This window comes from Rhinatrema bivittatum, chromosome 6 (genome assembly GCF_901001135.1).
Source record: "Rhinatrema bivittatum chromosome 6, aRhiBiv1.1, whole genome shotgun sequence".
NCBI classification, from domain to species: Eukaryota; Metazoa; Chordata; class Amphibia; order Gymnophiona; family Rhinatrematidae; genus Rhinatrema; species Rhinatrema bivittatum.
In genome coordinates this window covers 255,194,414-255,209,323 of record NC_042620.1, presented here as the reverse complement: position 1 = coordinate 255,209,323, position 14,910 = coordinate 255,194,414, and the positions used below count along the sequence as shown (strand labels likewise).

The following is a 14,910-nucleotide window of genomic DNA, read 5'->3' as shown; positions in this document are numbered from 1 at the left end:
GGAATGAGTAAACGTTAACCAGTTGTTTACTCTTTCGAAGAGTACAAAACACCTGGGGACTCACAAAGAAGTTACCAGGTAATACATGTAAAACTAATAAGAGAAAATATTTTTTTACTCAATGCATAATTAAGCTCTGGACTTCGTTACCAGAGCATGAGGTAAAAGCTCTTAGTGTAGCTGCATTTAAAAACAGTTTAGACAAGTTCTTATGTTCTTATGAGTAATAAAGTTGAAATACTTTCTTTTACCTGCAGACTCTGTTATTAACACAAGCATATACTATATTTAGAAAGACAGCAACAGAGTAAGAACAGTGAGAGAAATCAGGGGCAAAGCAGCATTTCCAGAGTCAGGAATGGTTGTAGTGGGAGCCACGCTCTCACTGACCACTGTGAACTCCACTTCTGGTGCATTCTCTTTAATCCAACTGGTGTAAAATGTGGAGCGGGCATAGACACCAGGGAAATTTGGACTTCCACACTGTGTTGGTCCCCAGCTCACACTTCCAGCCAGCAGCCACAGGTCCTTCATCTTGCATACCAGAGGTCCTCCAGAGTCACCCTATGGTTAAATACATCCAACTTATTACCTCATGTAGCACATGTAAATTATCTACTCACCTGCTGAGGAAGCTCTTACCTGGGAATCATTTGTGGAATTACAATATCGCAACTGCCAACTTTCAGCAAAGACACTCAGAGTTGTGACTTCTACAGACCCAGCTTCCTAACTCACTGCAAATACGAGCTCTCACACTGTGACCTTCAATACTGAATCACTCAAGGCTGTGGCGCCTGCAGATCTGGTTTCTAATCAGGCCTGGATTTAGGAACAGGCCATGTAGGCAAGTGCCTAGGGCACCACATATCCAGGCCAAAGAGGAACCTGCTTGATGTAAGGCCATGTACTAGCAGAGCTTCAAAGGGGTGCCACTGTGCCTGTGGTACTCTAGCTATAAGGAGTAAAATCTTAAATCTGTCCCTATTTCTTCTAATCCCACCACTAACACCAACTCTCCTTTTGTGACTATGATAGTTTTTTTGGTTCTGTTTTTTTTTTTTTTTTTTTAGTAGGAGGTTTAATCTTCCTTCTATGATAATAGTTGCAACCTATTGTCCCCATTGGTGTCACATGACAGGGCTACGGTTGCCATCTAACATTAGGTCAGCTGAACAGGCTGATCCAGTTCTGGTTTTATCTCATTGTATGCATGGATTTGTAGCTCTGATTTTCCAGTTGATTTCCCTAAAAAATATCAGAGCTAGAAATCCATGCATGTAATGAAGCATAACCAGAAATGGATGACCTATGGTTTGTTTTATAGTTTTATTATTTTCATATTTCCTTTTTAAATTGTAGTTATTATTTATTTCATTTTATTTGTACATCACTTTGATTTGTTATTAAGAAAGGCAATTAATCAATAATAAAAATAAACTAAACAAAACCCTTATTATCTTATAAACTCTCAATCTCAGCCAAAAGGCGAGAGAAGGGACAAATCGCAATTCATAGCTTAGACTCTACACTTGAATGTTAGCCAAAAGGCTGAGAAACAATGTGATTGAAGTGAGATAGTAGTCTCAGTTTAGTTCCAGGTTCATAACAGAAGCATTTGCCTTGTGGCTCCTGTCAATTCTTATGAATTCTGCTGCACTACTTGTCACAAGTCAGTAGAAAGAAACTGTTCAACTAAAGGAACTGTTCCTTTAGCTCAGTGAAAGAGTCCCTTGGTTGGAGTCTGAAGGTTACAGATTCAAATTCTGAGGTCCCCACTTGGAAAAATAGGCAGTGCAGTGGTATGCACAGTAAACACAGGATTTTCCTATTGGCCTGCAGCCACTCAGTTAAGTTGCAAAAAAGCTGACAACTGCAGATAACTTTTTTCAATTCCACTACTGCCTTAATTCTTATTGAATAAGGTTATTTTACATGTCTTCCTTTGTTCCTAACTCACATTGCATGAATCCTTCTGTCCTTCAGGATGCCCCGCACAAATCATGTCATCCTGGATCTTTTGTCTGCCTGGATCAGGCCTAGACCCTTTCTGGTACATGTTCTCACAGGCCTGCTGATCAATAAGGAGAACATCTACTTGCTGAAGTGTTGAGGGCTTTGGGAGAGGAACTGGAAAAACAAAATGAGAGGAATTGGATGGCGGTGCATGCAATTCTTGCCACACACACAAAAAATATAAGTAATGGGAAGCAGTTGCAGATATACAGCTTTCCATTCTCTGTCACTTATTCTATGCATGTGATGTCACATTACCTCCCTATGCTTTAGTTCTAATCCTCAACTCTGCCACTGTCTTTTTATGTGTATGTTTTTGGGTGAGTCACTTTATCTATTTATGTTTTAGTTGTATTCCATAACTCTGCCATTGACTGCGTGGGATCTCGAGGACAAGCCACTTTATATCATGGATGGTGCCTTTGTTCAAATCTTCATCTAAGACAGTAAAAGGTTCCTACTTGCTTCCCCATCACAATTTAATTACTTGTACTTTTCCCTTATATTAAAGTTACCTCCTTCATATATAAACCCCCAGCCAGTGACCCAGCACCTCATTCCAGTTGGGAAAAGGACAGAAGCAGCTGGCAAGCAGACAGGGAAAATGTAGTCTGTGAAATTCACTGGGGTCATCAGCTCCAGGAGTGCCACATCTCCGGGGGAATCTGGTGCACCTGTATAGTTGATATTAATAATCTTGTGCTTCAGGGCAACACAGACCATGTTGGGATTGCTAGTGTCTGACAACCGATGAGCACCTAGGCATATCTTGTACAAGGATTCTGGAACGGACCTGTAAACCAGAAATGAGAATAGACTATAATGAGTAATAAGCTTGTTACCATGATATTTGCATATTTAAAATAGGCTAATGTTGAAAATTAACATAATTGTATTATTTTTAACATGGTCACATTTGGGGTGTTGGTACATCTGCGTTACCTAACATACACATTAAGGAGGCAAATTTCAAAGCCATTCACGTGGATAAAACATGGGTATGTGCACGTAAATGACTCTTGATAAAATTGTGCACATAACGCGATTTCGCACATACTTTTTTGTTCATAAAAAAAGGCATTCGGGGGAGCAAATTTGAGATGTAGGCACACACTTTTAAAAAGTATGAAGATAATTTTAAAAGGAGTTACATGTGTAAATGTAGCTATCGTAGCAATTTTAAAACTCCATTTACATAGGTAATGTGCATTTACATGTGTAAAACCCAATTTTAAGCATGTAAATGTTTTTTAAAATCAGGTCCAAAGCATGTAAATTAAGCTGCACAAAGCATGTCCTGCAAAAAGTAGCTGTAACTTTATGCAGATTAGTTTGTATGTGTTATTTTGAATAATTTTCAAATTTTTATAACTTATACATTTTGGGAAGGCATAAGTTATGTAGGTTGTTAAAAAATCCCCACCACCACCACCAGCTACGCTTTTAACATGAATTAATACATGCGCTAGCCACAACATGACTTAGGACATACAATGACTACACTCCCTTCCAAAATGTTCATTGTTTATTGTCTTATAACCTGCAAGTAAAGTGCATTAAACCAGTGTTTGTTCCATGTATCACAAGAACATAAGAACATTAGAAATTGCCATGCTGGGTCAGACCAAAGATCCATCAAGCCCAGCATCCTGTTTCTAACAGAGGCAAAACCAGGCCACAAGAACCTGGCAATTACCCAAACACCAAGAAGATCCCATGCTACTGATGCCAGTAATAGCAGTGGCTGTTCCCTAAGTCAACTTGATTAATAGCAGTTCTCCTCCAAGAACTTATCCAAACCTTTTTTGAACCCTGCTACACTAACTGCACTAACCACATCCCCTGGCAACAAATTCCAGAGTTTAATTGTGTGTTGAGTGAAAAAGAATCTTCTCCAATTAGTTTAAATGTGCTACATGCTAATTTCATGGCGTGTCCCCTAGTCCTCCTATTATCTGAAAGAGTAAATAACCAATTCATATTTACTCATTCTAGACCTCTCATGATTTTAAACACTTTTATCATATCCCCCCTCAGCCATCTCTTTTCCAGGCTGAACAGCCATAACCTCTTTACTCTTTCCTCATAGGGGAGCTGTTCCATCCTCTTTATCATTTTGGTTTCCCTTCTCTGTAAGGTATTTATAAAATTGGCTAGTGTACGTCCATTTCTGGCTTATGAAAATAATTGTGCATGCACTTCCAAGCTCCAGTTTGCTGAGACCTCCACTAGTTAATCTAGACCTCCGCCACTTTGTCCTGGCCCTCCACCAGTTCATCCATACCATCCACCACCTGCCCGCAGATCCCCCACTCACAAACTGCAGACAAACGAGAGGTCAAATTTAATTTCCCAGATTTGATTTGCAGATATAAAAGCATGTGCACATTTGACATATGCATGTACTCCACTTATAAAAGATGTAAATGTGAGTATACTTTCCAACTGAGCCCCTGAATGCCCTTGAAACAGCCTCTTCCTCTACAGATACATTTCAGCATGGCACAGGCATCAGAAATACACACATACTTGCATCCTTCTGAAAATTTGATTGGGCTGCACAAAGGCTACTTAAACACATATATGCTGATTTTACACTCGCAAACCCCACATAAGTCTTTCAAAATTCAAACCGAAATGTGTTTTAACAAGCATTAATGCATTCATTAGACCAAATGCAGCTTCGTACATAAACCCCAAAGTGACTTAAAAACATAAGAAATGCCATACTGGGCTATACCAAAGGTTCATCAAGCCCAGGAACTTGTCTCTGACAGTAGCCAAACCAGGCCATACGTACCCGGCAGAATCCTAAAGACTAGATACAACACTTCTTGTTCATAACCAGAAATAAGTTGTGGCTTTCCCAAATCTACATAGCTAATAATGGTTTATGGCAGGGGTGGCTAACTCTGGTCCTTGAGAGCCTCAAGCAGGCTAGGTTTTCAAGATACCTACAATGAATATGCATGAGATAGATTTGCATACAGTGGAAGCTGTGCATGTAAATCTATCTCATGCATGTTCGTTGTGGATATTTTGGACTCCTCTGCTAATATACATGGGATAGCATGAGGGAATATCTTTTTTAAAATGGTGGCATTTGCTGACAATTTGCCAATGCACATCACTGACCCCGTTATTTCCTTGTGGAATGCTTTATGTGCAATTGAAGAATATATTTTCTTTGGCTGGTTTCAAATTAAACTTGGACAAATTGGAGGCCATGGTGATACATTCTTGGAGTACTGCAGAGTGGGGGGATGCTTTTCCCTTGAAATGGGACTTAAATATTTGAGCGTGTGGCTTCCTTAATGATCTTTCCATCCTATATTCCATACACATTTCCAAATTACAGGAGCAAACCGAGAAATCGGTACTCTCTTGGATGCATTTACCCCTGTCTCTCGTGGGCCGTGTTCACCTGATAAAAATGACTATACTCCCACATTGGTTGTATGTCCTGGGAGTTCTTCCTTTATCTTTCTAGGACTCTACCCTCAACAGGCTTCACAGGGGGCTTAACCATTTTCTTTGGAGGGGCAAGAAACCTAGACTAGCTTTAAAGGTGTTAATGAAGGCTATTTCTAAGGGAGGTCTTGGGTTGCCTGATTTATGGATTTATAATCATGCTATCAATCTGAGGCTCATAGGAGACTGGCTTATGAATACAACATTTCACTCAGATACCATTTTAGAGGCACAGTTGGTTTTTCTTCTGTCTTTGTGATTTGTCCTTCAGGCTAACTATTCAGCTGTGGCTCGCTGTGCATGATCTATGCTACTTCTTTCTCCTTTACGCCGGACTTGGAGGTGGCTGATCTTAAAGGCCTCTCTGTCCTCTAGTCTTTCTCCTCTTCTAACTATACAGGGGAATGGAAACTTTTCTCCGGGTTTGGGTCTGTCACACTTTCAAAAGTGGGAATTGAAGAGGTTGGTGTATTTGTCTCAAATGTTTAACACTACTGGATCCTTGTTGTTATTTTCTGAGACATGTGCTAGATATAATTTGCCTTCTCAGGACTTACTCTACTATTATCACGTGCAAAACTTTCTTCAAAACCTTCAGATCCAGGATTTCAGAGATCCAAATTGGCTGATGAGAGAAACTCAATACAAGGTATTCTATCAGATATACCTGTCCCACCATCAAGCATAATTGGCTAAGATTGCGGATTCTGATCTCTGTATTAAATGAAAAGTGGAAGTGGCGACTTTGTGTCACTCTCTTTGGAGTTGTAGCCTAATTCAATCTTTTTGGAAAAAGGTTTTACACTTTGCTGGTCGGGTATTGGACCTTAAGATTCCTTTATCCTCAGCCATTGCTTTGTTTGGGATCTTTCCGGGGTCCTTCACAGGCACCTTGAAGCATAAACTCTGGATTAACAAAGTATTTATTCTGGCAATTACAGCTATTTTGAGAGTTTGGAGACAAGCTGAGGACCCTTCCATTGCCCATTGGAACAATACTATTCATGCTTTATTAACCATGGAACTTCGTGCCAGCAAACATTCTTCTCCAGTGTCTAAGCAAAGATTTGTGGTGGTGTGGATGCTGTTTATTCAGTCTCTACCACACAAGACACGTTGCTAAATTTTAAATGATTTTGCTTATTAACCTCCGCCTTTTCTTTGTACTAATAGTACTGCTATTATTATTATGTTAGACAAGACTAGCCTTCTCAGTAAGGGGAAGGGGGAGGCGTTTGATGTGGGGTAAAGGTTTGAGGCTTAGTTACGTTTTTGATATTGTACTTCTTAAAGGGAAAAAAAATGGATAAAGTGCGTAGCTTGCTGGGCAGACTGGATGGGCCGTTTGGTCTTCTTCTGCCATCATTTCTATGTATGTTTCTATGTATGTTTCTTGTAATAATGTATGATATGTAACAGAGTTCATTATGTATCATATATTACTATTCATGCATGAATGGTTCCTTTAATTATGGAACATAAATACAACGTATTTGACATAAAACTTGTCTTGCAAAAATTCTCTGGACCCCCTCTGATGTTCTCTGCACTGATTTATCTCAACTGTCCCTTGCCCCACCACCACAATACTTTTACTTACTTAATAATGCAGTGTGCTGCAGAGAGCACCCAGCGGGATGTGATTAGCGATCCCCCACAGACATGGCTGCCCCTAAACTGGATGCTGGCCTGCCAGGGCCACTGCCCCTCTCTGGCGTCCTCACCTCCTACAATCCAGCTGGACACTGATGAGGGACCACACAAAGCTGGAAAATACACAGTAAAAGGTCAGTTATGGTTCAACTTCCTTTGCAGATAGTGCTACCTTCCCATCCTCTCTGAGATCTTCTCTTAGACTCTTTGTGTCTGTTTTACATATGGAGTCATTTTTTTCTCCATTCCATACTTTTGTACTTGCCTTCTACAACTGCCTATACCAAGCTAGTATGGAATAGATTAAAGCAGCAGTGCCTTTGTCTGGGCTCTAGTACTTTCGATTTGTGTCTTATTCCCAGGTTCTCTTTTTTGTGGTGTAATATATTTTATTTCTTATATTTGCATAATTGTTTAAATAAAAGGGTGAATTTTTAATAAGGTTATGAGCACACTTTTTAAAAGAAAATGAACTTCTCTGAATCTCAGTCTTCAGCTGTTCATGGCTGATATAATAAACTGTGCTGATCCTAGCGTGGGTTTTAACTGGAATTTTAGCACCCTTCTTCCCATGGTAACTTAACCCTGGTATTTAACAGGGTATTTTTGTATGGAAAACACTCATGCTAAAATGAGGGTTAAAACCCACACTAGGATTAGCATTTCAATATGCAAATGCTATTCTAATGAATGAAATTAGCTATTATCATGCAGTGCAGAGAGGAGGGCTAATGGACAGACAGATTTGCGCAGATTGTTTTACTGAAGGGAATATAACTCCTGGGTCAGAGGTGATGTATTGAAACTGGCATAACACAACAGCTGTTGCTAAGAAACAGGGTCATGTGACTTTCCATGTCATTTCCGGTTCCTGTTTAGATAGTCTGTGTGTGTTTCCCTTGTAGAGGCCACATGAATCTTTCAGTTTATTCACAGAGGTGCTCAAAAGAATAGAAATTCTGGGTCTACCCCCTGACGCAGATAAACCTGAAACTGGGCTCCATGTCGGGGAGCTCTACTGGACTTCTCCCATTCAGTTAAGTTAATTATGTTATTGTTACGCACCATTTGAAACAGTTAAGTGAGAATACTTTTTATTGCACAGAAAAATACAAAAAATGTTTAAAAATGACTATTTAAACTATATAAAGTTCAAGGATTGTTGGGTCAACAAATCCCTGGCATTAAGCAGATTCGGCAAACCTAAATAAGACTTTGAGCAACACATTACATCATAGTGGGATTTTGTAGTATACAATTTTTTACTCACATGGCATTTGCATGCCATTAGTTTAAAGCATCTCACATTAATGTATTTCTATAACAAGTACATAAAAGAAAGTCCATGCCTACAAAATAGCTCAGATTTCAATGTGTATTTAATTACATTGGCCCCTTTGTGCTATAATCATGCTTTACAAATCTGTTTCTCAGATGTAGTCTTGTCTCTCACCACCAGAGAGTTATGGTTTTTAAGGGCAAGCTGGTAAAGTGATGGCACTCTCTGGTGGCCACTATGTATTTTGCAGGTCTTTATACCTCAAATTAACGTGCAGGTCAACTAGCCATATTGGACCTGTTGATATTTAGCCGCAGAGCAGCTAGTTAAGTTAGCCGGATGCACCTAGCTAGCTAACTTAACTGGTATATTCAGCGCTGCTGAATATTCAAGTCATCTTAAAGTTAGCATGATAAGTATATCCGGCTAAATTTAGAACAGCCCTACGGCATGACCAGAGGTTAGCCGCATAGGATAAGGGGCTAACTCCGAATATCGGCTAACTCCACTCCTGGAAACGCCTCCCACCTGCCTCTGTCCCGCCCCTGATTTATGCAGACACATTCGAAAATGTAGCTGCATACGGCAATGAATATCACTGTTTTGCCATTTAGAAGGATAATTTTCAGTTATCCATCTAAACAGCTTTTGAATAACGACCTCATGGAGTTTTAGTAGGTGGTCCTACCTTGTAATGGGCCAACAGAAAAGACATTGTAGCACATGAGCTTTCTTCACATTGAAGGTAAGACTACCTACTAAAAATACCCATTTTAAGGACACTATTCCAGGTTTCAGGTGTTCTTACCTGTGGAAAATTGTGTTTCACCAACACCTGGATGAAAAAAAGAGATGCAGAAGGTTAAAGGGATACACAGAGTAGACATTGCATTTCACTGGGCTCACAAAATACTATGGTTGGGAATGATTTTTACATTCATTGTAATTTTTATAAAAGTATTTTGTATTTGTGACCCGCTCTAGTCAGATCTGGTATCTGTTGTGCGGTATATAAGAAATATTAAAAAAAGAAAGAAATAATACAGAGGCCAATATTAAAAAACTAGAAGGAATAACTTATCCAGCTAAATACAGTCAGATAAGTTATTCTGGACATTCAGCAGAATAAATGTCCCACTGAATATCCCAGTTAAAGTTGCCTGGCTACATTAAACCCAATTGGCTATCTTTTGAATATCGCCGGTTAGGTTTTAAGTTATCCAGCCTCATGTGGTCAGATAAATTTAGCCTTAACCATCTCTATTCAAAAGAATATAGTCAATTAACTGGCACTGCAGTGGTAAAAAATAAAACCCTAATTTGTGGGCCTAATGGCCCGAATGAAAGTCCACCCACCCAAGCAATGACAACGGGCCCTACCAGGCCATGTGTCCTCCTCTCCCACCCCCAAGCCCTTCTAAACAGATTAAAAACTGAAATAGTTAGTGGTCCGGCGCTGGCTTGCCCTCTGCCCCACCTGCTTCCACATCTTTTAAGCTAAAAGACAACTCCTTGTGCCTGTCTTCCTCCTCTGCCTAGCCCCCCTCACCCCTCACCCCTTACCCCTCACCCCTCACCCCAAACCTAAACCCCCCACCCTCCTGTTTCCCCGAGCAGGTAGCTACACCGTACCCGGTTGCACTCACCCAGCTGTCTCCACCATTGCCATGTTCCGATGCTCTGAGGCGCACACTTGAGTTATCCAGCTAAATCGCTTTGAATGTTGACCCCCAAAATGTTTTAACATTCTCTGCCTAACTCCTTACCTTGCAATCTGGCTCTCATCATGGAGTCATCATGTAGAAGCCCTCTCCTTTCTCCTTCTATGTCCAACTCTCGTCAATTACAGCCTTTCTCCTTTCTCTTTCCTCATCTGGCTCTCATCAGGAAGCCACCAAGCACAACCTCATTAGGTACGCATTATGCATGGCCTCTCTTTCCTCCTTCTCTATCCTCTAAAAAGTCACAGAAACACTAGAAAGGCCTCAGCATTATTATGATACTTGGCTAATTATTCCCTTTTATTTAACTGATTTATTTACCTGTGTGCTGAAGCAGGAGCACCAGAAGCAGCTGGAGGTGTCTCATCATGCTCTGAAGCAGCAGGACAACCCATAAAAGAAGAGAAAGTTTGAACAAGGAGAGCTCCACAAGATGTCTAAAGAAGAAAGATGGAGAGAAACTATCCTTCGTTTCCTTTACTAGATTATCTTTTTACAGTCTTGGTGTTTCCCTTCCTATGGATGATATTCAGAAATGATTTTCTAAGGGGAGAAGAGCAGAGAAGGTAGGAGGTGGAGAGCACCTACCTGTCAGAGGGTTCCTCGGCCCTGCTGGCAATGGACTTTGAAAGTCAGCCTCCCTCCCACCCCCTTTACAGGCCCAAGTTGACGTCTTCATTTAGCACCTACAACATCTACAAAACCAGGGCCCTGTGGTGCGCAGCCGCCAACGCAGAGCCAAAGCCGCATGCCAAAGGGGTGTGCCCCAAGGTGCCGAAATGGAAAGGAAAAGGAAACCCAAACTGTGGGTGTGCAAAAAGTGGGAGAACAGGCAGGGCCTGTGACCAGGACTGGCATTTATAAAATATATTTTTTTTTATTTTAGACATGGGCCACCTCAAGGGGTGGCAGGGACATTGAGGTCTCTCAAGACCCCCAGGGGGGGTTTTACCTCACTTGGAGGGAGAGCAATCTTTGGCCTGACAGGGTCCTTTAAAAGATGGTGGCCTCAAGATGTGGGGCTGCCATGGCACAATATTTCGGAAACTTTGCTGAGCTACAGCATTTTACCCAATGGCATTTTACCACTAGGGAAATATAGCAGGATTCCTCAAGACCGCAACTTTGTGAATCTTGAGGCTTAATAAATGACACTGTTAGGGGTGAATTTTTTAAAATACGCCTGTAGTTTCAGTTTCATGCACACATATATGTGCGTAAAAAAGGGGCAAGCCAACATTTACACTTGTAAGTTGCTATTTTAAAAGACACATACACATATAGATTTCTCAACTTAGGGGTGAGTTTTCAAAACATTGCACACGTAAAAATTAGCATATACATTGTAGCAGTAACTTTGAGTGGAGGAGTAGCCTAGTGGTTAGAGCAGTGGGCTATGAACCAGGAGACCAGGGTTCAAGTCCTGCTGTCACTCCTTGTGACCTTGGGCAAGTCACTTTACCCTCCATTGCCTCAGGTACAAACTTAGGGCTGGATTTTCTAAGGTCACATAACTTTCTGAATTACGGGGGGGGGGGTGAAGCGGGAAGCAGTCCTGCGAAAGCTGGCAACCACCGCGGTGTTATCGCTGCCGGCTTTCGCATCCAATAGCTTCCGCACCCAATAGCACCACTGTGAAAGGTGGTGCTATTGGGCACGCTACTGGCGGCGATAACAAGTCTTACCTTATCGCTGCCAGCGGAGTTACCGCTGCGTCCGCCCCGACTCCTCCTCTTCTGTTCCTGACTCTGCACCTATCTAGCTATCGATAGAAAATAAACCCCTTAGATTGAAAGCCCTCTGGGGATAGGGAAATACCTACAGTACCTGAATGTAATCCACTTTGAAGCACTGAAAAAAGTGCGAAAAGCGGACTATAAATCTAAATAAATAAATAAAACTTTCAAAGTGACATACGTGTACACATGTTATAAAATCGGCTACCTGTGCGTACATGCATGCATGATTTCATTTCCGTATGTGCGTGCGAGCGAATGCCTTCTCGAGAGCGTAAGTGGGAGGGATTTTAGTAGATGCATGCAGTTCTCTACCAGATCACCCCAGTAAAAGAGAGGACTTCCTAAACCCCCTACCTAACTAGCCTTCCTTTTATCCTACTAACCCTGACCCTTAAAACCCCACTAATTACACTTTTATTTTTAATTTTTCTACTTACATGAAGCCCATAGCCGAAGCAAGTTGCACGGTTGTGGTATCCCAGCACGCACTAGTGCACATAACTGACTGCTTGTAGTCCCAGCCCGTCCACGCCCTGCCCAGACCACACTCTCATCCTGCCCCTTTTTCGACAAACGTTTTTTATCTGGGTACCGAGAGATATGCCCATAGCCAAGGGCCTTTTATTTATTATTATTATTATTTATTATTTTTATATACAGACATTCGATTTCAATCGGGATATCACATCGGTTTACATTCAGGTACTGTAGGTATTTCTCCATCCCCAGAGGGCTTACAATCTAAATTTTTGTACTTGAGGCAATTGAGGGTAAACCGACTTGCCCAAGGTCACAAGGAGCGACAGCAGGACTCGAACCCTGGTCTCCTGGTTCATAGTCCACTGCTCTAACCACTAGCAGATTTGTGAGGCAAGACTTGCCTTGGGTAAAGCCTTGCTGACTTTGTTCCATTAAACCATGTCTTTCTATATGTTCTGTTATTTTGATGTTTTAGAATACTTTCCACTATTTTTCCTGGCACTGAAGTCAGGCTAACCGGTCTGTAGTTTCCCGGATCGCCCCTGGAGCCCTTTTTAAATTTGGGGGTTACATTAGCTATCCTCCAGTCTTCAGGTACAATGGATGATTTTAATGACAGGTTACAAATTTTTACTAATAGGTCTGAAATTTCATTTTTTAGTTCCTTCAGAACTCTGGGGTGTATACCATCTGGTCCAGGTGATTTACTACTCTTAAGTTTGTCAATCAGATCTACCACATCGTCTAGGTTCACCGTGATTTGGTTCAGTCCATCTCAATCATTTCCCATGAAAACCTTCTCCGGTACGGGTACCTCCACAACATCCTCTTCAGTAAACACCGAAGAAAAGAAATCATTTAACCTTTCCGCGATTAGTTGGAGTCAGTTGGACCGTTAGATGATCGTGGAGTTAAAGGGGTACTTAGAGAAGATAAGGCCATCTCGGAAAGATTAAATGATTTCTTTGCTTCGATGTTTACTGAAGAGGATGTTGGGGAGGTACCCGTACTGGAGAAGGTTTTCATGGGTAATGATTCAGATGGACTGAACCAAATCACGGTGAACCTAGAATTACTGAGTATTAGGGTCTTGCCATTCGATACCTGTAATTGCTTGGGTACAAAAACTGCAATTACCACATTGTATCTGACCCGGAGGGCAGGGAGCATGATCAAGTTCTTGAGTGGCACGAACCACTTACTGTTTAATATTGGTGCCCCGACTATATGCAAACATGGGTGAGGTACAAAAAATCTGGTGGGGGCTAAGGACATGCCAATTGCGCTGTATGGACTGCCTAATACTCAGGTGCGAATTATACAGTGACACTCCATTCACTGCAATTCTGACTTCGTTGTATATGGACTCATATGCCCATGTCATAAAATATACGTGGGCAGAACCAAACGTAAAATTAGAGTCCGTCTTATTGAACATAGGAGCAGGATCAAGAATTTGGACCTTAAGGCCCCCATGGTGCAACATTGTGTTATGTAGCAACACACGTTTGAGCAACTCCAGTGGCTTATTATTGAACAGGTCATACAATCATGGAGAAGGGGAGACAGACTTTCAGCCTTAAATTTGAAGGAACATCAATGGATTTACCGCCTTCAATCTGTGGAACCACGGGGCCTTAATGAAAAGATCGAGTGGTATACCCTCATTTAGATGCTCTCTGTATTTTGCCCTCGTATTACGTTTCCCCTTTCCGTAGGTTTTCAACTTTTTGAAGATACCGATCTCCCTCCCTTCAAAGATGGCGGACAATGACGTAATTGCCCGTACAAGGACAGTTTTGGGGCGATCCCTTGTTTGAGATTTTCCAAGATGGCCTCCGACGACATCATTTCCCATTTATGGATAGTTTACAATTTCAAAATGGCGCCAACGGTGACGTAAGTGCCCATATTTGGACACACTCACTGGTTTGGCGCTCTTTTTTCATCCTTAAAGGTCAGCGTTTTTGCGTCTTTCGCGGCTGATAGATGACTCACGGCCCAGCAATTGACTACGTTTCTAGCATCATTGCAAGTTAGTAATATGTGGGGACCAGGTATTTATTTCAACATAAAATTATGTTGGCCTTTTATTATGCATTACATATTGCTTTATTTACAGAGTCACATCGAGACGCCTTTGGGCGCAGCAATATAAGTAACAACTTTTTGCACCAGTAAGTGTTCCTTCAAATTTATATGCCATCATTTCAATTCTTGTGGGATTTAGTATGTACTTATTCTCTTGCACTCATCTCATTCGCAGCAGTGTCAAGTACCGTTGGACAGCGATAAAAGCCGGTAATAGTGGTACCCGACCCCCTGAGGAAGGAGGTTTCCTCCGAAACACGCTGTGTCGGAACAATGTCGGACTTTACCATTTTACCATCATTACTCTGTGGCTGGACGTTGGACATAAAGTTGCAAGTTAAGTACGATTTTGAAGTACATTCAGAGACTTTAAGTACATCGGGGCAGCTATATACCACATAGCGCCTTTCATACATAGCTCATTGAGACCAATGATTAAAAGAACTAAAGAAAAGCTTGT

At 41.3% G+C, this 14,910-nt stretch overlaps 1 protein-coding gene across 1 annotated transcript in view; it reads right to left on the bottom strand.

Moving 5' to 3' along the window:
• Positions 1 to 288: 288 nt before the first annotated feature.
• LOC115094689 (transmembrane protease serine 9-like) overlaps positions 289 to 14,910 on the bottom strand; it is a 77,478-nt gene continuing 62,856 nt past the window's right edge. Inside the window, exons 7-12 of the mRNA XM_029607940.1 lie at positions 10,462 to 10,513; positions 9,228 to 9,254; positions 7,088 to 7,253; positions 2,532 to 2,809; positions 1,961 to 2,130; positions 289 to 564 (exon numbers count right to left, since the gene is read on the bottom strand). Of these exons, the coding sequence (XP_029463800.1) occupies positions 289 to 564; positions 1,961 to 2,130; positions 2,532 to 2,809; positions 7,088 to 7,253; positions 9,228 to 9,254; positions 10,462 to 10,513 (969 nt within the window). The remainder of the gene's footprint in view (positions 565 to 1,960; positions 2,131 to 2,531; positions 2,810 to 7,087; positions 7,254 to 9,227; positions 9,255 to 10,461; positions 10,514 to 14,910) is intronic.